The 24,904-nt window shown below is 34.4% G+C and overlaps 3 protein-coding genes across 8 annotated transcripts; 2 read left to right on the plus strand and 1 right to left on the minus strand.

Annotated features, from left to right (window-relative positions):
* LOC109833028 lies at nucleotides 4,845-9,465 on the plus strand. 6 transcript variants are annotated; one of them, XM_020400562.1, is made up of 4 exons: nucleotides 4,846-4,948; nucleotides 5,494-5,556; nucleotides 5,632-6,036; nucleotides 8,518-9,465. In XM_020400562.1, the coding sequence occupies exons 3-4, from the start codon at nucleotides 5,635-5,637 to the stop codon at nucleotides 9,157-9,159; spliced, it is 1,044 nt and encodes a 347-aa protein (XP_020256151.1). In that variant the 5' UTR covers nucleotides 4,846-4,948; nucleotides 5,494-5,556; nucleotides 5,632-5,634; the 3' UTR covers nucleotides 9,160-9,465. The 6 variants fall into 6 exon arrangements, with proteins under 6 accessions (XP_020256153.1, XP_020256151.1, XP_020256150.1 ...); XM_020400561.1 differs by lacking the exon at nucleotides 4,846-4,948 and adding an exon at nucleotides 4,963-5,149; XM_020400565.1 differs by lacking the exon at nucleotides 4,846-4,948 and adding an exon at nucleotides 5,182-5,395 and having other exon boundaries at nucleotides 8,650-9,465.
* On the plus strand, nucleotides 10,524-20,441 carry LOC109833029 (ADP-ribosylation factor-like protein 5). The gene is given in 3 exon segments (XM_020400566.1): nucleotides 10,524-10,704; nucleotides 10,816-10,982; nucleotides 19,919-20,441. Coding segments are annotated over 2 exon segments (507 nt in total). The 5' UTR covers nucleotides 10,524-10,704; nucleotides 10,816-10,838; the 3' UTR covers nucleotides 20,282-20,441.
* Nucleotides 20,401-23,588, minus strand: LOC109833030 (guanine nucleotide-binding protein subunit gamma 1). The gene is made up of 4 exons (XM_020400567.1): nucleotides 23,265-23,588; nucleotides 20,955-21,007; nucleotides 20,807-20,851; nucleotides 20,401-20,721 (listed from the first exon to the last, which is right to left on the minus strand). Exons 1-4 carry the CDS (start codon nucleotides 23,370-23,372, stop codon nucleotides 20,637-20,639), a joined length of 291 nt encoding a protein of 96 aa, XP_020256156.1. The 5' UTR covers nucleotides 23,373-23,588; the 3' UTR covers nucleotides 20,401-20,636.

Raw genomic sequence — 24,904 nt, forward strand, 5'->3', positions numbered from 1 at the left:
TTAATTTGTAGAGTTACAGCTCGTGAGTTTTTTAAACTAGTTTTTATGCACGTGCATTGCACGTTGTTTAATATCAAAATAATTTATTTTTTATTTTATTATTATAAATAAGTCAGATTCATTTTAATTATTAAATTTACTATAATTTTTATTTAAACATTATAAAAAATTAATATAATGAATTTTTATGCTAAACTGGGATCAATATACTTAACTGAGATATCATAATTGATTTTCGCAGAAAAAGATATCAGCTGACATAATAATATCTTCAAGCAGAATAGTAAAAGAAAATAAATTAAATTGATACTACATGTCATATTCCAAACTCTACTAATCCTAAGCTATAGTATAGAGTCAATGATGAATAACAATATCATTATGAACTATAGTTCTAGCAATAAAAAAAATATCATTTCATATTGCATTGAAAATGGAATTACATTGCACTTTTCAACATTATAAGCTCATGTTTTATAATAAACAATCTCAAAAGCAAACATAAAAAAGAAGTATGATAAACATGATAAATATATAATATGAGGTTAATGAGTATCCTTGTCATAGGAGGAGATTTCCTCATTGACGCCTATGTGGCACAATCCCCACCATCCTCATAAAGTAGGAGAGAGTGTGAGTTGGTGGAGATTTGTGTCTACTTTATAAGGATGGTGGAGATTGTGCCACATAGGCGACAAGGAGGAAAATCTCCTCTTAGGGGCTGTTTGGTTGTTGTTGGTAAAGTTGTGTATTTATGACACAACTTGGAAAGTTGTTGTCCACCTCATCAATTTCACTTTTATATTTTTCTTTGTTTGTTTTTTATTCCATTGGAATCATAAAACACTTGTTTGGTTTGCAAAATAAAACTTTAATTGTTTGTTTGGAAAGTATAAAAAGTGGTCCATACTCAAATAATCATATTGGTTGGAATTAATTTTTTCAGACTTCAATGTCAGCTTTCTCCTAAAATCATGTCTTTTTTTTATGAAATCACTTTACAAGCCACATCATATATATGAGATCTCAGCCTACATTATTTGATAGACTTAAAATAATAAAAAGACAAAACTAAAGATTAATGATAACTACAGTATAATTTTATGTGATAAAAGCAATCACATAAGCATACAAAAATACTAAAATTTTTTCATGAAAATTCATTCTAAAAATTCCTATATTTACTCAAAAATTAAGTTATAGTATAAAATGTTCAAATAATATTATCATTTATTCTTTTTATTTCATGTTTTAATTGAGCCGAGATCAATCTTTCTCCACCTTTTTATTTTTTATTGGGCAATTCTAGAGTAGCGTCTTCATCATCCATATCAATTGTGATATCAGGTTGGGGTTGAATTTTTTGAAATTAATTTCTTCAAATAATGAAGTCCAACACCAAAATCAACCTATTTGTCTTCTGCTCCCCCTAAAAAACCATAACCCTAATCCATAAAATGGGTTTGTACATAATGAAGAACAAAAATCAATGTCAAGAGATAAAAAAGAAAAAAGAAGGAATTAAATAAGAATCGCTAGGTTTGCACATAATAAAGAGCAAAAGATAAGATAAGAGTCCAGAAATACATTAGGATACACTTGGATCAATTATATTATATTATTATTCATAATTGATATGCGTAAGAGACAAAATATGTTGACAATATTAAACTATAAAACGAACTGTATGGGCCCTCTAACATAATTTTTTAATACAAGCAACCCCCAAGATTAATTTTAAAAATCTCTTGGTTTTGTGGAAGAGTTTGGTGTAAAGAACAAATGTTAAATTATCTAATCCGATTAAAGTAGTATCATATAAGTTAACCCCATACATAAAATTTATTTTAACCAAAACTCATATATAAGTATTATAATTGGCATTAAGATCAAAGAACGTGTGAGATTCTCTTTGACTTTTATACAAACAATATCTATTTAAATAATAATAGTATAATTAAACTTTATAGTCTGAAAAGAAATCAAACATACAATATAATTAATTACTTTAAAATAATCTAATCTAATCTAATAAGAAGAAAATAGATGAAAGTACTGTTAAAATTATTGTAACTTTATAATTCATAATTCTTAAACAATCTAATCTATTCTAATAAGAAGAAAATAACAAAGACACATACTTATTGAAGGAGATAAAAGTACTGTGAAAGCTATTGTAATTTCTTGATCTGAAAAAGATTAGATATACAATATAATTAATTGCTTTAAAATAATCTAACCCAATCTAATAGCAAAGGCACATGCCTGTAGAAGGAGATAAAGGTTCTATAGAAATTATTGTAATTTCTTGGCTTATATATATTGGTATATGATGTTACATGTGAGAGGATAACAATTATAAATAAAGTTCTATTTAAATAATAATATTATTATTAAATTTTGAAACTAACTATGCAGTACTTTGAACTACTTTAATTTTAGTCGGTGAGAGATCGCCACTTTGTGTGTAATTATTAATCATATAGCATGTGAATAACTATTTGCAGATTTGCATTATTAATCATGTAGCATGTGAATAATTGTTTAAAGTTTGATCATTGATCACATATAAGAGCGAGGGGGTAAATTTGGTATTTAATAAATCGTCTAATTAACCTAAGCGTATTGTGAACTACTTGAATTTTAGTTGTTGAGAGATCGTCACATTGTGTGTAATTATTAATCATATAACATGTGAATAATTGTTCTCACTTTGGCATTATTAATCATGTAGCACATGAATAATTGTTTGCAATTTGATCATTGATCACATATAAGAGCGACGGGGTAAATTTGGTATTTAATAAATCATCTAATTTACTTATGTTGCTCTTCTATTCAGGTTTGCATTTTAATTTAAACCACATCCTTATCTTCATACTATGTATATCCAATAAGAATTCATCAATTTATCAAGTTATTCTTACTTAATGGATTAGTATTTAAATTTCAAGGGTATTTTTGTCTACTAAAAGATTTTTCCGAACCCGTGCTTTTAAAGGGAGTATGATAAATGTTTTTTTAACTAAAAGCATCAAAAAAAAATTACAACATTTGACTTGCGATCAGTTAAGAGAAAGGTCATCTTTAAACATCATAATTCTCACAATGGACTTGAATATCATATTCAAATCATTTATTAAATTAATGCTTCAAGGAATTAAAGATGCACTACCTTTATATAATCCCATTTTCATGAAACCAAACATGCATTATAACATACACATTCTCATTTCCAAACAAAGAAATAAGATGTCTTCAAGAAATGGCATGACTTTGAAAATGCAACCATAACTGAAATCCCAAAACAAGACAAAATATCTTACCTGTTATCCATGAGGCTTGCCTCTCTCAGTTCTGCCGAAGCGCACTTTGGATACCAAGCACAAAGTAATAATTGTCACCCTCATTAATTCTAAAAGAATAATAATAATAATAATAATAATAATAATAATAATAATAATAATAGTGTTACGATGATTCACACTGCAGTTTTTTAACCTCTAAATTGCCGTTCACCTATTTGCACACAGTGGCATCTTCTACCTTTCCCTCTTACCTCTTTGGAAAAAAGTGTTTTGTTAGGGTCACTATGGTATTATTGAAGCTTAGCAATTTATATAAGTTGTTTAAAATGGCCGTTTGATTTGTGTTTGGTAAAACCATGCTTGAACATCATTACGAGTGAAAATGACTAAAATAAATACAAATTTATCTTTATGTTTATTGGTAGTAAACAATCACGTTAAAGTATATAAGAGCATGTATAGTATATAAATTACAAAAAATATAAGATACTTTTAAACGTGCTCAGATTGTTTTTAAAAGCACTCCTTAAAAGCAGAAGCAATTTTAATAAATCAATTTTAATAAGTATACAGATTTGTTTTACCAAACACAATTATCAACTTAGCATAAGCACCCTAAAAAAGCAACACCAATTGGTCCTTTCGTTCGTTAAATCTTAATATTTCGACCAAGTCCTTAAATCAGTTAAATTACTGTTAGGTCCCTTGATTCTTTTAGATTATCTTAAAATGGAAAAATTTACAAAATAGACTTATTTTACTAAACATTTAGCAAAATAGACTATTTTGCTAAATATTTAGCAAAATAGAGGTCAAAAAGAGGTCTATTTTACGAATTTGGATCCTCTCAACTACAAAAAAATAGTGGAGAGACCATTACTTTTAATTTCAATCGTTGATTACTTAATAGGCGTTTATGATACAATCTAAATCTAACACTTACCATACCCCGTGTATTGCACTTATTCATAATTTGCACTAAAAGAAAAAATCACAATCACCAACTAGATAATCAATGGTTGTGATTATGTAGTGATCTCTTCACTACTTTTTAGATAGTGAAGATAATCTGAATCCCTATTTTGCTAAATATTTATTTTGCAAAATTTTCTCTTAAAATTAGTCCCTCTAGTCATAAGAATTGCTATAACATTCCCCAATTTTTCAGGTTGTCTCAAATTAATCTCTCCAATCAAAGAGCAAAATAATACCAAGATGAACTCAGAACTTGAGGGCTAATGCCAAAGAAGATTAGAGATTTACGGGACTAATTCAAAAAACCTATTGAAAAATAAGAAAAAGAGTAGCAATGTGCTTATCCGTAATCATCTGTGGACCCCGCCATCTTTTCACCGTTGGATTCAGTGTTAGGCATCTCTTTCACCCCTTTGCTGATCTGTACTATCGCTATAGCAACCTTTGAGCAATAAACATTAGTTAATTAATTAACCAAATTAATTACAAATTAAGCTCCGAGGAAAACATACAAACTTATAATAAAAAAATTGATTCATTAAATTTTCTTTTTTGTTCAAGAAACCAGCACGCCGTTTTCTTGAGATTGGTGGTCCCCACCGCCAAAACAAAGGCGTGGAATTCGTTCCTAACCGCTGATACAGTCTGCCAAATTTCCCCCAAAGGTCAGTACCTCTTGAAATTAATTAATTAATTGCTTTTGTCTTAATTTTTGGGAAAAATTAGAAAATGCAAACTTGTAGATTTACTGCTTTTCATGGTATTTAGTCCAAAATTTTATTTGGGTTCCCTGTTTGGATTGAGATAGTTGATGGGTTTTTGATAAAATGGGCTAAAAGCTGCTGAAGATCTTGTTATTCCATAAGGTAGTACACCTGTTTGATTCTGTTTTTTTTTTTCCTTCCCGTTTTTTATGCCGTTTGAATTTTTACATTTTGAAACTTTTTTGGTCTTTTTTAATAGTTTCATGTATAGTTAGAGTGTTGGTCAATGGTTTTTGTGGTTTACACTCTTAAGCTATACAATGTTCAGATATCAACCCCTATTGCTTTTGATTCCAATTCCTCAAAGCTGCAATCTTTATTCTAGTCCATGCCCTTTTATCAAGATTGGTATGGATTAGTATTATTGAAATTTCTTGAAATCTGCTGTTTTAGTAAGTTTCTTGAAATGTTAGACAAATTTTCATGAATGATACATCATTTTTCAGGTTTCTAGGAGTTCTCACAGATTCTCACCTAATTAAAACCTCAGTAGAAACAGTTTGTTTCAGGTACTTTTATCATTTTTCATCTGACTAGTATATATTCAATATTCTCTAGAATTAAATTTGGTTTTGTATTTGTAGATCATGAGGTTCAAAGAAGGGAGTAGGGTTGAGGTGCTGAGAAATAAAAAGGAAGCTTATGGCTCTTGGTTTCCTGCAAGAACTTTATCCAAAGTTGGAAACATGTACACTGTTAGATATGAGCTTTGTCTGACAAGCAAAGGGGAGCCTATGATAGAGAAAGTGCCTGAAGAAGATATTAGGCCATGCCCTCTGCTTGTGAACGAAGGGGAGAGTTGGGCTGTTGGTGATATTGCGGAGGCCTTTGATCTTTGCTGTTGGAGGGTTGGAAAGATTGCAAAGATTTTCAGGGATAATTGTTGTGTTGTTAGATTGTTTGGCTCCATCCAGCTTAAGAAGTTTCATGTCTCTGATCTAAGAGTTCGGCAAGCTTGGCGTAATAATAGATGGATATCGCTTGGGAAGGTATACATACTGAGCCTGATGATTTCAATCTTTAATTCCTTTTGTTCCTGCAGTTTAGATGTGTAGAACTTTTCTTTTGATATATGATTTTTTTTACCTTTTTATTGAATTAGTTCTTTATGTTTGATTGTTTGACTGATTATTCAGTTTCATTGAAAGTAAGCTGCTTGTATTTATCATCAAAATTATTGTGTTGTTGGACGCCACCAAAAACCGGTGCTTATCATATTTTGTGGAGAACATGGGAAGAAAAGATAATTGCACACGGCTCATATCTTAGTCTATGCAAACAGGCCCACGACGTCGAGCCATTGATCGTAATGATCTTATACTCTTATATGCGTTCACTGTATGGTTCTCTATTCCTTCAAGTTCCTCATTGTTTTTTCCCTCTCCCTTATGTCTTGTGTTCCCGGAAGGGGGAGATAGCAACATACGTTAACTTAGAGAATATCAAGCTTTTCTTCTAGATTGTCAGGCTTTCCTTATGCCTGTTTTGATGCAAACTCCCTTCACACATTCCTGTCACTAACCAATTAAGTATCTTAGAAGCACACATTTTTGTTATGACTCATGCTTGTGGTGCATACTTTTCTGGATCTCATTTATGCTTGTTATTTTACATCCTTTTGACAAAAATGCAATCTCCGCTAATGTTCCTGTGCAAAAAAGTTTCAATCTGGAAACAATTGTATCGTCTATAGGTACTGGTGATGTATACATTCAAGATTTAGTCAATCATATGTTCCTGAATATTTCACCTTACACATATGTGATCACACTTATTAGTGAAAGCCATTATCTGATCATGCTTTTTAGGTGAGATGAAAAACCATGATTATGAAGAACCATGATAACGGGCAACTAACCAAAGTACTGATGGTTATGGCATGGTCTTTTTATAATAGACAAAAGAAGAGAGAAGGTGGGGCACGGAGGGGGTTTGTTTTGGTCAAGTTTCAGTTTTATTATGGCAGGTTCAATCTATTGTTGAGATTGTATTCCCTCTTAACCTTCATTCTCGCGAATATTTAAGGGAATTAAGTGTCACATGTATTCCTTAAGGTCTCGTTTGGTACGCGGGAATGGGGTGGAATGGAATGATCATTCCCACTTCTCATTCCTTCCTACCAAACACACCATCTTTTTTGAAGTTGGAATGCTCATTCCCACATCTCATCAATTCTCATTTTATGTGGAAATGAACATTCCCAATGAAATGAAACGGTATGAGCATTCCCACTTAAATGAGACTCAATAAAATATATAATTTTAAAATATGTTCATTCTCACTTCATTTTATAAATTACACCCAAACGTGAGAATGAGAATGACTATTTCATTCTCACATTAATTTCATTCAATTTCTTCTTCCATTCCATTCTCATTTGAGTTCATTCCCGCGTACCAAACGAGGCGTAAGCGAATATCAAATTGCAAAGTCATACTTCTGTTCTCTTTGATGTGACTTTATCTGGTAGTTAGTCCTTCATTAGCCTTTATCTGGTAGTTAGTCCTTCATTAGCCTTCACTCAACAAGGTTCGGGCATGTTGAAAGGCACTCTCGATCATTGAATAAGGTAGACCAGAAGGGACCACTATGCAGATGAATTTAAACAACAATGAAAATGCTAATTACATCACAACAATGAAAATGCTGTTTACATCTCAAGACATCTCAGATTCATCTGAATGAGATTAATTTTTATGGTGTTTGCAATTTTGTTATAAGCATAGAGAATACCTGCAATACTGGAAGTGAGCCAAAATTAGTTGAATCGTAATGTCAACTAAAAATGAAAACATTCAGATAAATCATGACAGAAGTAGGCAGTGTTTAATAAAACCACAGTAAGTTTTGAATCAAGAAGATGAATAAATTCTGAACTTATGTGTGCATTAGTAGTTTTTGCCAGAACACAGCCAACATTTTCAGAAGCTTGCTCTCCATGCAGGTATGGGAAATAACAAATAAACAGAAAAAAAAAAAGAAAACAAAATCCCATAACTGTTTCAGTACCTATATCTTTTACCTCTTTTAGCTTTCACTTGTTGTGCACCCTAAGGATGTCAAACAAGCTTATGTGTATGCAATGTGATTGCCTAGGCACTGAATTCATAGTTGTACGGTTACTTCATATCCAAACAAATGCCAAAGCAGAATTCACATTAAATTACCATTATTTAATTTACATATAGCAGAGTTTAATGGGAGGCTGAGGCAGTCAAACACAAGCTTTAGCAAGGTCATGTTCATGTGGTAAAACAGCTTATCTTAACTTCTGGATGTTCTCTGCTTTATGTTTGCTATTGGAAATAGGCCCTATTAGTTTACGCAGTATTTTTTTTGGCAGAGTCGAGAGTGATTTGTAAACTTCTGTATTTCATATTAGCCTACTTCTGTTACAGAAATTCTATGCTAATCTGCTTCTAAGATGCTTTCTTATCGCTTCTCTAATCAAACAGAATTGTAACTTGCAGGCATTTGAAAATAAAGAAATTTACAATAGCTCCAAATACGAAACTTACATAGATTCTGGAGAAAATGGATTCAAATATGAAGAAGCTTGCACTAGACAAAAACATAAACAGGATTATGTTTGCTCATTTCAGGCGGAGAGAACCAATAACAGGAATATAAACTTTCACGGTAGTTCACTCCTCGATGACACAGCATTGAGAGGAAACAACAGCAAAAGGATGTGTACCTTCGAAGTCGGTGAATATTATCCTCCAATAAAAAGAGCACAACCGAGAAAGGTAGATGCTTTACCATTCTCTAATAACTTGGTAGGTAAAACCTTCATGCAACCAATTATTGAAGAGAGTATCGAATGCTCTGTGGCTAGTTGTAGTGGAAACAACCTACCCGAATATAGTCCTCTTGATGATACAACATCTTCACCTGCATCAAAGAAAAGTTACCGAGATGTTTTTGAAAATGGCTTGGTTGCAAATGTCCATGAGTTGGAGCTACATGCATATAAGTCTACTGTGCAAGCTTTATATGCTTCTGGTCCGTTAAGTTGGGAGCAGGAGTCACTTTTAACGAATCTTAGAATGTCGCTACATATTTCGAATGAGGAACATTTGCTTCAGCTGAGGAACCTGCTATCTGATTAAACCCTACAATAATAAGGAATATCAGGTATATATAATTAGTCTCTGTTAATTCCTGTTCTCCTTTGTTTTTTCTTTTTAAGTTTGTAGTATAAGTTGGCATGGATATAAGGATTTGTAGATTAACGAGTTTCTATTTTGATCTTTTTGTTTCTTGCTACTTCTTCAGCTCTGGTACTATATCATGTACATGTTTGCTAAAAGCAATCAAGGTTTTTTGGGATAAGTTTGTATTTTGAACTTAATGGCGATGTAAGTGATATAGAACTTCTCCTTTTGTTTGTTTGTTGATCGACTGGTTTGTTTTCACCCATGTATTTTTTGTGAAATGAGTTCAGAGATGCTAAGATCCTCAAATCATTTTGTTCCTGAAATGATTTCAGGATTAAATGCAGTAAAAATTTATTTCAGGTACTATTCACAAGTAATCGGTGAATGGGCTTATTTATTTTATTTTACAGGGTAAAAGCTTATTATCTGAAAATAGTATCCAATTCAAATGTATGCTTGTATCTGACTGCGGACTTGTTTCGGATCTTTTGAATCAATTGATGGATCCCTATTCAATAGGCGACGTAACAATGTATCATTACTTGCGTTGGATGAATAAGAGAAGAGCTTTGCTACCGAGACCCAAAATATGGGACCAACAGGGGGACATGTGAGATGTCTCTCTCCTATTACATAATGATAATGACCAGCTCATTATGCAATAGGAGGGGGACATCTTACCTGTCCCTCCTGTTAGTCTCATATTTTCGGTCCTTGGGAATTTTTCATAAGAGAAACATTATTCCAAACTTGAAGTTAATAGAGTATGGGGATTTCAGGGTTTTTTTTACAATTTACCCTTTTGAATATTTTGATTTTTTTTTTGTGTGCGTGTGTGTTGTGCCCCTAGCTTTCATTCATATTGAGATCTCAAGTCATTCACATTGAATATCCACCTTTATAAACTTATCATTACGAAGATGGTTTTAATACTAAAAGAGTATTTTTTTTCAATTCATGAACCTAAGAACAAAAAATTTCTCTCCTTCTCTTTTTGCTTTCAACACCCATCTTTATCTAATGATTTAAAAAAAAGTTTCTTTCTAGAATCCTTGTAAACCTTTTGATTAATAAGTTTATTTATCTCGATAGACGATGGCAGTCCACGTAATTCGACTTCCAGAATGATTTTAGTCCGCTGACAAATATTGACCTCTATTAATAATAACCATTCTTTGACACGAAAACATTAAAAAAAGATAAATAAATAAATAAATAAGAAAAGAGCCCTAATAATAGAGGCCTATGCGCGTTGCGGTTTCCACGTCAGCACGCCACGCTGTCCCCGGCATCTATTTGAGGCGAAGTCCTTCAGATTTCTTCTTTTCTCCTCCTCTTTCTTCTCTCGACGCGCAACAGGAATCGCTTCTCCTTCCTTTCCTTCGAATTAGGGTTTTCTCTGGTTTCTTTTTTCCCCCTTTTGACATTTCTTGAAACCAGAGAAAACCTAGGATTCGCCCTCTCTTCCGCTCGAACGATCGATTTCTAATCTCCCAGGTCCGATCGCTTCTCAAACTGGATCTGATCGAATTCGAATTATGAAATTATTTTTATATATTTTTTGTTTTTAAATGAAAATTTGAGGGAATATAGGTTGCTTTTGTGCAGTTGATCTCGGATCTGTTGCCAAGATGGGAGCTTTTTTGTCGAGGTTTTGGTTTATGTTGTTCCCCGCAAAAGAGTATAAGATCGTGGTCGTTGGATAGGTCGTGACCACGAATCCTACTGTTGGGAGCAACGTTGAGGAGCTCGTTTATAAGAATATTCGATTTGAGGTGAGAAATTCATTATTTATTCCTTTTGTTTCTTTGATATTATTGGTGCATGTGAGTTCAAGTTGAAATTAATCAATCGTTTTTTCGCATTTTTTTCTTTAATAAATAAATGTAATTTAAAGTTTCGATCAAGTACGCTTTTGTTTCGTATCCTAGTTTATCTTTTGTTTTTCTCTTATTCAGCTTGTAAAAGGTGTTTTAGGTTTGTCATTTTATCGCTTATTAATTATAATATATTTAGATTTTTAGATTAAGCGTTAGTAATGGTCTAATTGAATACTATGTTGAAATATGCTTATAAGGCTGGAAACTGGTTTTAACACCTAAATATATGTTTCTATTGTGTGCTTTATATCAATATCAGAAATTCAGAGAGGGTTAATTTATCCGATTATGTGGTATTATTGTTATTCATGGATGATTGCATATCATATCATATAGTTATATAGTAAGACAATATTAGTCATGTATCCAATGGTGTAGGCATTGTTGAATATTCGACTTAATGTTTACTCTTCACCTACACTTCTGCTTTTGAGGGGCATCTTAATTAAATTTGTTTTGAGGAATGAAAAAAGAGAGGGACCTAAGCAAAAGCACGTTTCATGGATATTATGATAAACTACTTTAATTTTGGTGTTAACGTAATACCAGTTCTAAGTGTTAATGCTTGAGGGTTTCAAAAGGGCAACCATATAACTATAGTGATGTGTGTAGACTAACCTATGACTCTTTGGATCATAGACTACAACTGCTCTCATTGTCTTGCACTTTTCTACAATTAGTATAAAAAAATTATGCTTATTGTTGCCTTGAGTTCATACAGAGATTTCAGTCTCAGGCCAGATATTTAGTTCTATGAGTTAGGGATATTAACTGTATTGTTAAATTCTTATACTTTCTATATTTCTTTCTAAAAGTTAGAGGGATGAGATGATCTAGGAATTTCTTTTAGTTGTTGGAATAGGTATACGTCTCTTTCACAGTCTGTGTTTTTCAAACTGATGTCAAATCAAGTCTGTAAATAGACCAAGTTTAGATAATTGACTGATTACATTATGACCATTAAGACTACCTGTAGGAGTACAAAAGTTGATGATTCAAGATTGCGACAATTTCTGCTGGTCATGGAAAAGATTACAATCACTGTGTGGCAGAAGGCGTTTAGATTAACATGGAAATAGTATAGATATTTTGAAGGGTGTTATCTAGTGAGTTGTTGATGAGTGATTGAAGGGAATTATAGCCTTTAATGAGTTTGTTTTAGTTGTAGAAGAGCTGCAGATGCTTTATAATTTTTGGACAAAGGAATATTGATCATTTTCTGTTGGAAATTATTTCTTCTTTCACCTTCAGCTATTAAATAAAAAATGAGGATTGTGACAGACACCATAATTGTCCATTTTTGGCTCTAACTATATATTCAACTTCTCATTGATTATAAAAATTCTCGTCCTGTTAAACATTTTTGTATATAACTATGTTTTGGTGGTCATAGGATGAAGACTTTGGCTTCTATCTCTTTGTTTATATTGAAATGTGTCTTTGAATTGTTTGATTGTGAATATAACTATATAAGTGGGAGTCCTGTATTTTCTGTAGATTTTTTGACGAACTCATCTTGGGAGCTTTGCTTATATTGACATGTGTCTCTTTGGATTGCTTGTATGCAAATGTTTTCCTAGCAGTTGGCTGCCTATATGCATCTATTCGTGAACAATAAAATTTCATGTTTGTATGCAAATGTTTTCCTAGCAGTTGGCTGCCTATATGCATCTATTCGTGAACAATAAAATTTCATGTAGCATTGTAATCCTTAGTTTTAGGAACCGCTGCCTATATGCATCTATTCGTGAACAATAAAATTTCATGTAGCATTGTAATCCTTAGTTTTAGGAACCTTTTAGAGACCATTTCAAAACAAGAGGGACATCGCGTGATTCTGGAAGGATTGAGATGAAAATACCATCATCTGTTTGGCACATCCATTGCTTGCGTGTCATGTGGAATTGCAGAAATAAGCTCAATGTCACATCCATTGCTTCCGTATCATGCGGAATTGAAGAAATAAGTCTAATGTAGTGCTTTTATTTGATGAGCATCACAAGATAATATCAATATGAGGTATGCTGTAAAGTATTTTTTTGAGCCACTTGGTAATCATTCATTAAGTGCATGGTGATGGATTCGAAGTTGTGTGGTCAGTGATTTGTTTGGCATGACAACAGAGGGAGCCAGAGGGCTAACATGATGCTTAACATGAATTAGTGAGTTTGATTTAATGGCCAAGTGATATATTGTAAGGATCATGCCATACATGGAATGTGGGTGTAGAATCAACAACAACTTTGTAATCCCCATTTTTCCTTTTCTTTTGAGAGAACTTGGGAAGATTTATCTGGGAGCTGCGAAACATGGGGAGCAACTCCATATTTTTCTTGATTGATAGAAATATCATTCTAGGAGACTTCTTATTTGGAACAAAATCTGGGGTTTGGGGTTTTGTAGATAATTGTTTTCACTTTATTGCTCAGAAGTTACATCACACTCATGTGGAAGAGGTTTTAAAAAATCAACCTGACTGACTTCTAAATGTTTTTCTTCAGTATGCCAAATCCAGCATCATCATCATTGGTGATACTTAACATATGCCCACAACTGTTCTTATCCCATCAGTATTAGTTATTTATTGACAAAAGCAAGCTTTTATTATTATTATTATTATTATTTTATTTTATTTTATTTTTTTGGGGGTGGAGTGGGGTTTAAATGTTTCAAAAGACCATAATGAGAAGGGACCTGACATAATTTGCTCTGTGCATAGAACAACAATCTTGTGGAATTTTTTGTGAATGTGGTCAGCATCTAAATGAAGGTTGCAGAATAGGAGTAAGAATCATAATTACTCCTCAGGCAGGGAACAAGGTTGAACAGTAGCATGGTTTAAGCCCAGAGCATGAAAGCTAGTTTGTGTTGGGTATGAAAATTTTAAATTATGACAACCTGACTGGAAGTCGTGGCTCTCAGATTTGAAATTCAGCTGGTTTTTTAGGTGTAGTAGGTTAAGTCATGCCTTACTAGTGTTATTTTCACATTCATACCAGAAGGCCAAAGCTTGTTGTATCTAGATGTATTTTAGAAGACAACTTTTCATCTATCTCATGTCCTTGGATATTTGCCAATAGTCATTGTAGATTATTACCTCTTGGTTCAATCTCTTTGGTATAATGATGTTATCGTCTTGAATATTGAATAGAGATGAGCAAGTGAGACTTTATACCTACAAGAACTTGTGCAGATGATGAGCCCTTAATGTTATACTAGAAGTATGCATGATTAGCCGAGCAATGAGAAATATCCATAAGAATGTTGATGTATGCCACTTGTTATGTGTGAATTATAGTAATGAAGAACAAGGAAATATATTCCATTATTGTTAGAAACTTAGTAGGTAGAGCAATAGATGTGAGCGGGAGTACTAGAATAACTGGAGGCATTTGGCCCATTTGTTTGACTGGATGATATTCATTGAAAAGAGATTCTTATATCTTAGTTATCGTTCTACATTAATTCTGCAACTTTCTTGCAGCTATTACTTTGTCTACTATAAACTAGCAAAATGATTTGATTATATACCTTTGTCATATGGCTTCTTATGAAATAAAACAGAAATTTATGGAAAAGGTTATACGACATGATCACTGGTAAAATTTAAATTATACCCAATTATGTTTTACATCTCAATTCTTCTTAATTATTATAACTAGTATTTAGACCCGTGCAAAGCACGGTTTCTAAAAGAATTTCTGCAAATATTGAACATGTTACCAAAATAAAGTGATTCCAGGAGAGAAATACTTCTACGTAGTGATCTACGTACTGATCTAGGAGATGAAGTGATTCCAGCTAGTAGCAAATGGACCGCAGAGAATTGGATACAACCACCTGAACAATATACACAGATAATCACGAAAATAAATCAAACAAACAGTAAAAATTAATACAAAACCTAAAATTCCCAACAAAAGCTTCCTTATCAAATCAATGCAAGCACTATTAAGAAGCAATAAGAACAAACAATAACCATAAAGTCCAAGTACACTGTGATTAGCAATTTAAAGAAAATAGAAGGGTAACAATCTCATTACATTCTTGGAATAAGACAATAATACATGAAGAAAGTTATCAAACAAATAAAAGATTTTTTATCTTTGTTTTGTTTATTCGTTATTATTGACTGTGTTAAATTCAAAAAAAACTATAGAAATAAGGAACTGTGTAATAGATAACCCAAAGGATTCGACAATGCAAAAGATACAAAAATTATACCATCTGATGACAAATTTGTTGTGATCAGCCTCTCTAATTATCGATCTGCATCAATTAAGAATAGTAACCAACAAACAATAAAAGTTCAATAGACTCACTGAAGTAGTAACAATTCTAATTACAAATTTGTGAAAACGGGGCTAAAATCCAATAGTTTAAGTCAAAAGACTTTCAAATAATTCAATGTTTACATACATTTCGTCATAATAGTTTCTGAAATCTTCACATGCCCCAAATCAAGCCAAAAGGACCCTAGAACCAATCTTCCAACAGTTGAATTACAGAAAAAACAACATATAATGAATCAAAAACTTATATAGATAACATATAAGATCCTTGTTGAAATTAGGGCTTAAACTACCCACATCTTATATCATTTTAACCAAATCACATATTACAGACCATCACATACCATCACAGATTAGATTAGTGTTTGCAACTATTTAATTAATTTATTAATCTCACAAACACTTTTAATGTGTAACATTTTCATGTATAAATAGAACAGCAAAATTTTCGTTTCAACAAAAACCCCCAATTTACCTTAAATTGGCTGCGAAAGGGGAATTTTTAATCTCTGCTGATGATTAGAGATGAAATCAGCCATCTTTTGAGCGATCCCTCCCAGTCCCTCTCCTCCGCCTCCTCAAATCCCTCCTCCTCCGCCGCCTCTCCGCCGGAGTCTCCGTCGCCACCTCCTACCAAACCCTAGACACCCTCGAAATGATCGAGCAACTCGATCGCGACCGAAGACTGACCCCTTCCCCTTCTCGCTCCCTCCAGCTCGCCTACTGCTGCGTCGCCGTCGATCTCACGGCGAGAATGCTGAGGGGTGGTGGGGAGTTAGGGGAGTTCTTCAATGCTGTGACAGGGTTTGGAACTGTCGGGTCGGGGATTTGGAGTTTTCGGAGGCGAAGGGGTTGGTTTCGGAGAGGTTGAGGGCGAGGGGGGCAGATGATGGAGGAGGCGTCGGGAGTAGGGCGCTTAGGAAGCAGTTGAGGAGGAGGAGGGAGAGCGCTACGGAGGCCAAGGAGGCTCTCGTCGCGTACGTGAAGGAGGCGGCGAAGGAGATAGGAGGTGAGAATCTTTTTACTCCCCTGATTTTTGTTCGAATTGATGGAAAAAGATTGGAACTTTAACGTTATTATCGGTTTCCATATGAAATTTGGCGAAGGATTTATTCACATGCTTAGGATAAAAAAACGGGTATTTGAACGTGGGGAGTTTTTTCTAAGGAGAACGTGGGTTGTGGGAAGTTTTTTTCAAGGAGAACGCGAGTTGTAAAAGGGAAGTTTTTAGAGAGAGAGAGAGTACGGAGATGATGAGTTGGATTTTTTTCAAGGAATCTGATTGGTCCTTGTTGAATTTTTTAAAGGGGAATTTCGGCTGAGTTGGCAAATCCTTGTGATTGGTCCAACAATGATTTACTGTTCATAGTTTTCTCCTTTAGTTAAGAAGAAGTAGATAAATCAGTAATGAAAGTAAATTTAGCTAATGAGTTTGCAGATAGAATTAACGAATCACCTATCTGTAAGAATTTAATGTTGGACCCTTAGATTTGGTTTTCTTCATTCGTTCCTGGACGGCTTTGGTTGGATATGATTACAATTGTATAAGTAGCTCCCTTTGTCTTCACCATAAAGAGATCTTGAACTCAGGAACTTAAATGAAAAATAACCCTTTCATTGCTTGACTTGCCATCATGTATTATTCTCTATGATTGCTATCCATTCGTTTCGATACTTCCCTTTGTACTTGTATTATCAATTTCTAGTGCCTTTTGAGTTTATCACCTATATATAGTGCATTGTTTTAAATATCCCCGACATGGCCTGATATGCCACCCGATATATCATTTTATAGGACTTTCCGCAACCAATATGGTCTTTAAATATCCTTTACCGCTTTTTTACTATTTTGGAGGATATATCCTCAACATGGTCAATATATTAGCTGATATGTTGGTCGATATATCCTATTAATATGGCTTGTCGCAAAACATTATACCGTGTTTGGCAATTTTTGGGCGAGATATCATGAATTTTCTATTATATCAAATGATATTTCGGCCTACGAAAAAATCAGACGAAATTTTGCAATATTGATTTGTACTTTTGTTTGCTTTATAAGGTTGATTACTGATCCTAAACATATATTATTTACATTTTATATGCTTAGATTTCATTAGATATGTTGAGATTGCATTTGCATTATATTATATATGCAAACATCCATTATGGCATTCCGATATTCACCACATGTCCCCGATATTTTCCCAATATCTGCAATCCGATGTGAATTTTGTCCATCCGATATTTTCCTGATATCTGATATTGTAAACATTGATATAGTGTTTCGTGGTTTGACCTTGATTAACTGGATAAAATAGGTGCTAGTAGGAAATATGATTTAAATGGAGGTCAATCAGACTGGCCTGGTCTAGCTTTTCAGGAGAGCAGCAGTCAACTGTTTCTTTGTGTGTCCAGTCTTGTAGGGCCATAAATGGAGGAAATATTGTAAATTATCATAGCATCTAAAGTTATTTCCCATATAGTGTTTCATGGATTGGACTTCATTAACTGGATAACATAGTTGGTAGGAAGAAATATGATTTAGTTGGAGGTAAGTTAGATTGGCTTAGTGTAGCCTGTCAGAGTGCAGCCATCAAAGCTGCCTCTTTGAGCATCCAGAGGATGGGGTCACAAGTGGAGACGATACTGCAAATACCACTGTCTGAAAGATTGATGTCCAATTTTGACAGATATCTGAATTAACGTTGAGATTATTGACCAGTTTTTAATTAGATGTGTATAGGTTGAGTTCAGATAATATTTGAATGTGATATCTAGTGGGTATCGTAATAGGGACGAAATTATCGACTATCTGAATGTGATAGTGGGTATTTATATTGGATGAAATTCCTATGCACTATCCATTAATCCATCTTTTAGTAAATTGTAGTTTCTAAAGTTAATTTCCTATAATTATCATTGAGCTAATTATGTTGACGGGATAACTTGTATGATGCAATTCTAAAAAGGGAATTTTTGAATGAATTGATCGTAAATTGTGATATTTTGGTCTTTTCTTTTTCTTCAAAATAAGATACTAATCTCAATGAGAATGGAATTTCTACAATATTTGCAAAACTTTCTGATATCATTTGAGAATAGAAATGATAAGAACACAATCTGTAGAAATATATGTGGAGCAAGTTCTTAACAGAGCACACTGCTTCCAGATTTGCTCGCTTAGAGATGGATATCCATTAAATATCTGATTGCATCTGCCAATTATATTTCTCTATCCTAATCCAAAATGAATCAATATGTAGATTTGGATATATTTCTATATTCTAATCACATTCAAAATAATGTGGTTTGGAATACTCTTTTTACAAATTTGCACCCACAGTGTTTAGCAGGTGCAGTTATAGGAGTCAAGAGGGTTGCAACAAATCATAAGAAACTAAATTCTGGTTTTGTCTAGAGTGTTCATTCACATGTTAGCAAATTGTTCCAATGAAACAATATGTGAAGTCGGAGAATTTGGTTCCTGTGGTACATCTACAAGTAGAATCGTTTGTCAGCTTGATCCATATGATGGCGCAAGTATGAAAAATCTGACTAGATGTATCCTAATATATAGAAACCCATTGCTCTTGTAGAAGCCGATAAAAGAAATTAGAAGAAAAAACTAAAGCGTATCAGATCATTATATGTTTTTTTAGTGAATTACTTTTTATTGAATTAATAAAAAGAACTCTAGAAGTAGCTATTTTAAATAATTTGATAAAGGACATGCATTTAGTTACGATTTGAAGTTTGGCCTAAATTTGATAGTTCACTGTCGCTGACTGCGGCATATGTCTAGATCTATTTAATTACTCTAGTGCAGCAAGACTATCAATTGTATTTTGCTGCTAAATATCAGTTGTTTGAAAGGATCCAATGAAGCTTAGGATGGTGACTTGTTAGCCAGTCACGCAAGATATTATTGTGTGAGTGGTAGTAGGTTCACCTATAGTACAGGTATTCGCATATTATATGGAGGACGCTTAATTCTGTGTCCTTCAGATGCCATTACTGACATCTCAAATAAGCTGAACTTGGTCAAATTTGCAAACGACTGCAGTTAGAAGAGATGTCTTAAAGTGATTTTCTGTATAAAGCTGTAGACCGTTTGACAAGTTTACTGTAGAAGTAGGCATCCTACGTTCCTTTTTTTTTAACACGGAAATTATTGGCTTCTTGATAGTAATACATCCAAAGCTGGTTGATCCAGGTCAAGGACTTTCAGGATGGATAGAAGTCCAATATGGCAGGGTGTGGAGTAATTGACAGAACATTAAATTACAGAAGAATGACTTTTCTGTAGGGGCAAAGTTCGAATCCTGTTTTCGTAACTTTTATGGAAGTTCCAAAAGCTAAAATAATGTTTATATAATAACTTCGGGGAGGCATCCGTGTGTCAAGTTATGAATATCATGATTTGGAATTTCAAACATATAGTTACAAGATATAACATTCGTTGACTTCGTACCATTGTGGAGCTTCAGTTGTGCATGGACATATGTCTAACACTGTATTTATAAATGCTGCATTCAGGTGTGGGATTTAGGTGGACAAGACCGACTAAGAACTTCATGGGCAACCTACTACCGAGGAACTCATGCCGTCATTGTCGTGATAGACAGCACTGACCGAGCTCGGATCTCCATCATGAAGGACGAGCTCTTCAGGCTGTTGCAACATGGAGATCTCGAGCATTCGGTGGTGCTCGTCTTTGCCAACAAGCAGGATCTCAAGGATGCCATGTCCCCAGCTGAGATCACCGACGCCCTCTCCCTCCATAGCATCAAGAACCACGACTGGCACATCCAAGCTTGCTCTGCTATCAAGGGCGAAGGGCTGTACGATGGCCTTGGATGGATAGCAGAAAAAGTTGGGGGCAAGCCAACGAGTTCGTAATTTCGGGTTAGATGGGGGGCTGTGACTTTGTACTGTTAGACGTTTGTATTCCTCTCAATACTGCAAAGCTAAATTATGTGTTTGTGCTTTTGATAAGCCAGAAAAAAGAAATCTGCAGATGTTGCATAAATAGAAGCATTCCTTTTGTGTTTTCCATGAATGATTTCAATTTCAACGTTCCAGGAAACTTGTACTTTGTTCGTTTGAAAAGAATTTTACACATGCCGCAAGAAATAACACAACCCTTTTGAAAGTACACGTCTTTCTCCATCTCTCTTTCGTTCATCCTCTCAAGTCCCCACTACAGATAATTGCAAACAATAAACTTTTCTTTGAAGCCTCGGTTCTTATTGTATCAGAGTATCCAGCATTTGCATCCATGCATATCTTGAGGTCCCTCGAACCACCTGTCCCAAGTGGGATTTGTAGGCCCAGTTGTTCTGCGAAAACAGAAAAACAGATGAAAATGAGGAAATGATGAAGATACCAGGCACAACCGAGACTGATAGAAAGGATATATATTACATTGGTAGCAGCGGATCTGGCTTGCTTTCCACTCTTTGTAGCAATCTGATGAAACAGCAAAGGGTAAAATCCAGATGAAGATATGTAGGGGACTTTTAAGTGCTTTTATTATTAACGGGATAGGATATGCTTATTTTCTTGTACATACTCTTCTAATGCAGCTGATACTCTTTCTGTTCTCTCAAGCTCCTCCAGCTCTTCCTGCATCAAGTTAATTAATAGAACACCTAAGTTAACGGTGACGATGGGCTATACAGCAAGAAGTTACTATGGGATCATGCAGCTTCTAGCTGGTAGTGATAAGAATCAAAATTTTCGTATGCAACACAATTTTATCAATGATGATGATTGTGAAGGAATGATAGCAATAGGGTGACCTTTAAGACAAATTAAACATAATGTTTGTCATGAACAGCAGAATGAGGTTTCTGGATCTGTTTTTTCTGTTCCTTGGGGAGATGCTTTCGTGTGCCATCTCGGTAATAAATTTTATTTTTCTCCCCCATAACTTGTTATTGTGGACACCAACACAGCTATAAGTGCACTTTCACCTAAAAATTGGCTGCCACATCTTATCTATTCGTATGCAACATAGAAAGAAGAAGCAAACAACATGTGTGCCCCCACCTTAATTGGTGAATGAAACCTTTGACCATTCAACAAGTAGCTTTGAAGTGGTCCATAAGTAATGAGCAGCAGTGCAAGGGTCATCACAATAGGTCGAGTTACCGAAGTGGTCAAACCATAATGTATGGGATTCTCTTAGAGAACCTTAAATTCAATCCCGTAATCACTTTGACCATCAAGACAGGTGAAAAATCCAATTCATCTGAATAGCTTCTAGTGTTTAATAGAAAGACATCCCGGGAATAATTGATAACCAAACATCTTCAGCGTGGACAAAGTAAGTACAACTTAGATGCATGAAAGTTAAGGCCAAAACCTAATCTCACCTAAATAATTATTGATAGTAGTCATTGCACACTAGTAATGTATGCCAAAATCTGCACGAATTCCTTTTCCTGCTGGGACCACATATGTTGACATATAAATACACTTGAATGGATTGTTTTTGCAACACATGCTATGCAAGAGTAGAGAACATGAAGAACCACAACCAAAAGCAAAGCATATCAAATGTCCAGCGAGGTATATGTGGGATAGGCACATCAAATACAGAGGATATGTATCATAACCATACTCAGTATAAGACTATAGACAGCATACTCCAACGACATCAAATTTATAGGTTAACAATAAATATAAGACCACAACACTATATTACTGTATAATAGAGGAAAATCAAGAATGCTGATGGTAGAGATATATTACCAAGCCCTTTTATAATTTTTTAACATTTTATTTGACCGTCCAGATTTACATTTCAGGTCTACACGTGTAAGATGTTTGGGGCATGGGTCTAAATAAGGAAAATTCTGGAATGTAAAGTACGACGAGCTACTTTTAGTATTTGTTATGTAGGATAAATTAGCTAAAATTAATTGGTGAATTTCACCTAATAACCTCCTGTTATAATATAAGGCTACAAAAACAATTATGTTGTTTGAGTATGAGGTACCTTAAAATACTTTGTTTAGCTCTTCTTAGCTTTTGCATTTCTTGCTTAGGTATTCTCCTGGGGAAATCAATCTTAAAGTACTAAGTACCAAACTATGTTGGAGAATTGGCAGACGTGAATGAAAGGGCAGTGTTGGTATTATTATGGGAACATCCCACTAGCAACAGTAAGGCTATCCAGTTTTGAACCATGATGCGCCTAAACATCAAATAGGTAAAATTTTGCATGCATATTCATAGCACTATATCACCTGCAAAAGGTATTGGCAAGCCCATTTCAACATGCACAAATAAGGAAAAACAATGTCATGAAAACAGATAACTAGCCAAAAGAACATACAAAAAAGAAAAAAGAAAAAAAAATCCTCTTTTATCGATAAATTTGACATGGAGTTCCTTCCACATTAACGATTGTTCGACTCTACAGATATGATCTATATTAATGCATATACAAAAAAGAAAAAGAAAAAAAGAATCCTCTTTTATCAAGTAAATTGTGATACCTATCATTAACAGCCTCTAATAAAGGCTAGAGGACAGGACATCCAAATAGCTCTAAATGTCAATACAAAAAGGAGGAGTCTTGCTCTGCACAAGTTTATTTTGTCAAATAATGCTTTGGAGAACTTAGTCTATCTTGAAATTGTGTTAATTACACGAAATTGTTATCCAAGGCTTAATTGTAATTAAAAATAAATAAATGACAATGTAACTGTAAATCATCAATTTCATCGTTCACTTCCTGCAGATTCATAATTCGATAAGGAATCAGTAGGTAACTCTTAAAAAGAAACTACTTTTAGTCATCAATTATTAGGGCATAAAAACTACACTAAACAAAACTTCACTAAAAATTCAAAATTAAGAGATTTTGAACTACCTCCAAGAATCGAGCTTCTTGTTCCAATCTCTTGAGCTCCGCGAAGATCCGGTGCTTCCCCCTCGTATCGGCCGAAACCGGAACCCTATGCTCCCCATTCGCCTGCATCGATCCCCGCCGTTCGATCCCTCTGATCTCGATCCAATCAGACGGCTGTAACCACTTCCAAGTATCAGCAACAGATCTCGTTCTCCATTAGAGAACCTTGGATCCGATCACAGTCTTTTGAAAGAGAGAATGTGATAGCAGCAAGCTCGATGCCTCGATAAAAAAGACCAAACTTTCTGGGGAAAGACAAAACGATTTTTTTTGCAACAAAAGGCTTGTCTCCTTCTTTTTCGTTCTTTTTTTCTGAGTGGGATTTTTGCAAATAACCACCTGTGGGATGTTTGAGTTTGCAGGTGCATGGACCAATCATTTGGGGAATGAACCTGACACCACCATTCGAAAAGTGATTTTCAAGCCGTGTTGTTATTAGATTTTTATTTTTGTTGAAGCTGTGCACTGAAAACAAATTTGAGAAATGATTGGGGTCCACGATGTTTAATTCCACGTCATTTTTTGGGTAGGATAGGCTCTCTGGCCTCGGCTAGCATTTGTATGAGTTGACAGCTACAATGCCTAGTTTATTATTTTGTTAGGCATCTATAGTCTAGACACTGATATGGCCACGTTTCTGATTTTTGAGGGTATAATTGTAGTTTTATTAGATATAAATGAGAAATGAAAATATCTGTCAGTCTTTACTTATTGGGTCTTTTCAAATAACTAAGATCTATCGTCTTTTCTTATTGGCTGTGTTCAAAAAACTATCATTCAAGGGAAAAATGTGTCCAGGCCCTAAAATTAGAAAGTTCATGTGACTCATCCCCTTGTATTCTGATCTATGTGTATAAGTCCCAAATACACATTGTATTTGTGTTAAGGCCCCAAAGTATCGGATCATGAGAAAAATCCAACAAAAGTTACAAATTTACCCTTTGATTTGATTGAGCTTGGTAACTGCGCTCATCCCTTTAACCCCACCCCCCCCCCCCCCCCCCCCTCTATCTCTGAACTTCTTCTTCTCTCTCACTTCCGTCATGGCCACTGAAAATGATCAGACCATGGGGAGGTCGTGGAAGGCGAAGGCGAGGACGGTGGTCATGGAGTCGAATGTCGGGAAGTCATCTTGGAAACAGCTCGTGAACGCGGGTTCAACAACAAACACGGAACATGGTCCGGTAGGACCTGCGAGCTGACGGAGCCTGGAGCTTTGGTCTGATGCATCGTTGCTCTCCCCTTTCTAAGTTACGGAATATATTTACCCAAATCAATGTTTTAATCAAGATAGTGCTCTTGTTTTCTTGTAATTTATGAAGGGAGTCAATATTGGGTTTTTGTAGTTTTTCTCTTTCATTTAATTGAAATGGGATCTCCTTGGATTCTTGAACAGCGGTTTGGGTTTTTCTTTAATGCTTTTTTCTTATGTGATTTGGTGATTGACAGAGTTCTGTATAAGAGATTAACAGCAGAAATTTTCAAAAGCTCACATTGAATCTTCAGGCATATCGACATTTAGCTAAAAATTGAAGACAATATGATTAAAAGTCGACTAAAGAATCTAAGAACATGTGAATTTGAAAGGGGGGACAAGGAAA

This window comes from Asparagus officinalis, chromosome 3, assembly GCF_001876935.1.
Source record: "Asparagus officinalis chromosome 3, Aspof.V1, whole genome shotgun sequence".
In the NCBI taxonomy this organism is placed as follows: domain Eukaryota; kingdom Viridiplantae; phylum Streptophyta; class Magnoliopsida; order Asparagales; family Asparagaceae; genus Asparagus; species Asparagus officinalis.

Bases quoted from the DNA above. Each gene is read 5' to 3' on its own strand.
- LOC109833028 (XM_020400564.1), top strand. From the start codon at position 5,635: ATGAGGTTCAAAGAAGGGAGTAGGGTTGAGGTGCTGAGAAATAAAAAG. The intron at 6,037-8,517 runs GTATACATACTG...TGTAACTTGCAG, and splicing joins GATGGATATCGCTTGGGAAG to GCATTTGAAAATAAAGAAAT.
- LOC109833030 (XM_020400567.1), bottom strand. From the start codon at position 23,372: ATGCAGGCGAATGGGGAGCATAGGGTTCCGGTTTCGGCCGATACGAGG. The intron at 21,008-23,264 runs GTAGTTCAAAAT...AACTTGATGCAG, and splicing joins AAGAAGCTCGATTCTTGGAG to GAAGAGCTGGAGGAGCTTGA. The intron at 20,852-20,954 runs GTATGTACAAGA...CTGTTTCATCAG, and splicing joins GTATCAGCTGCATTAGAAGA to ATTGCTACAAAGAGTGGAAA.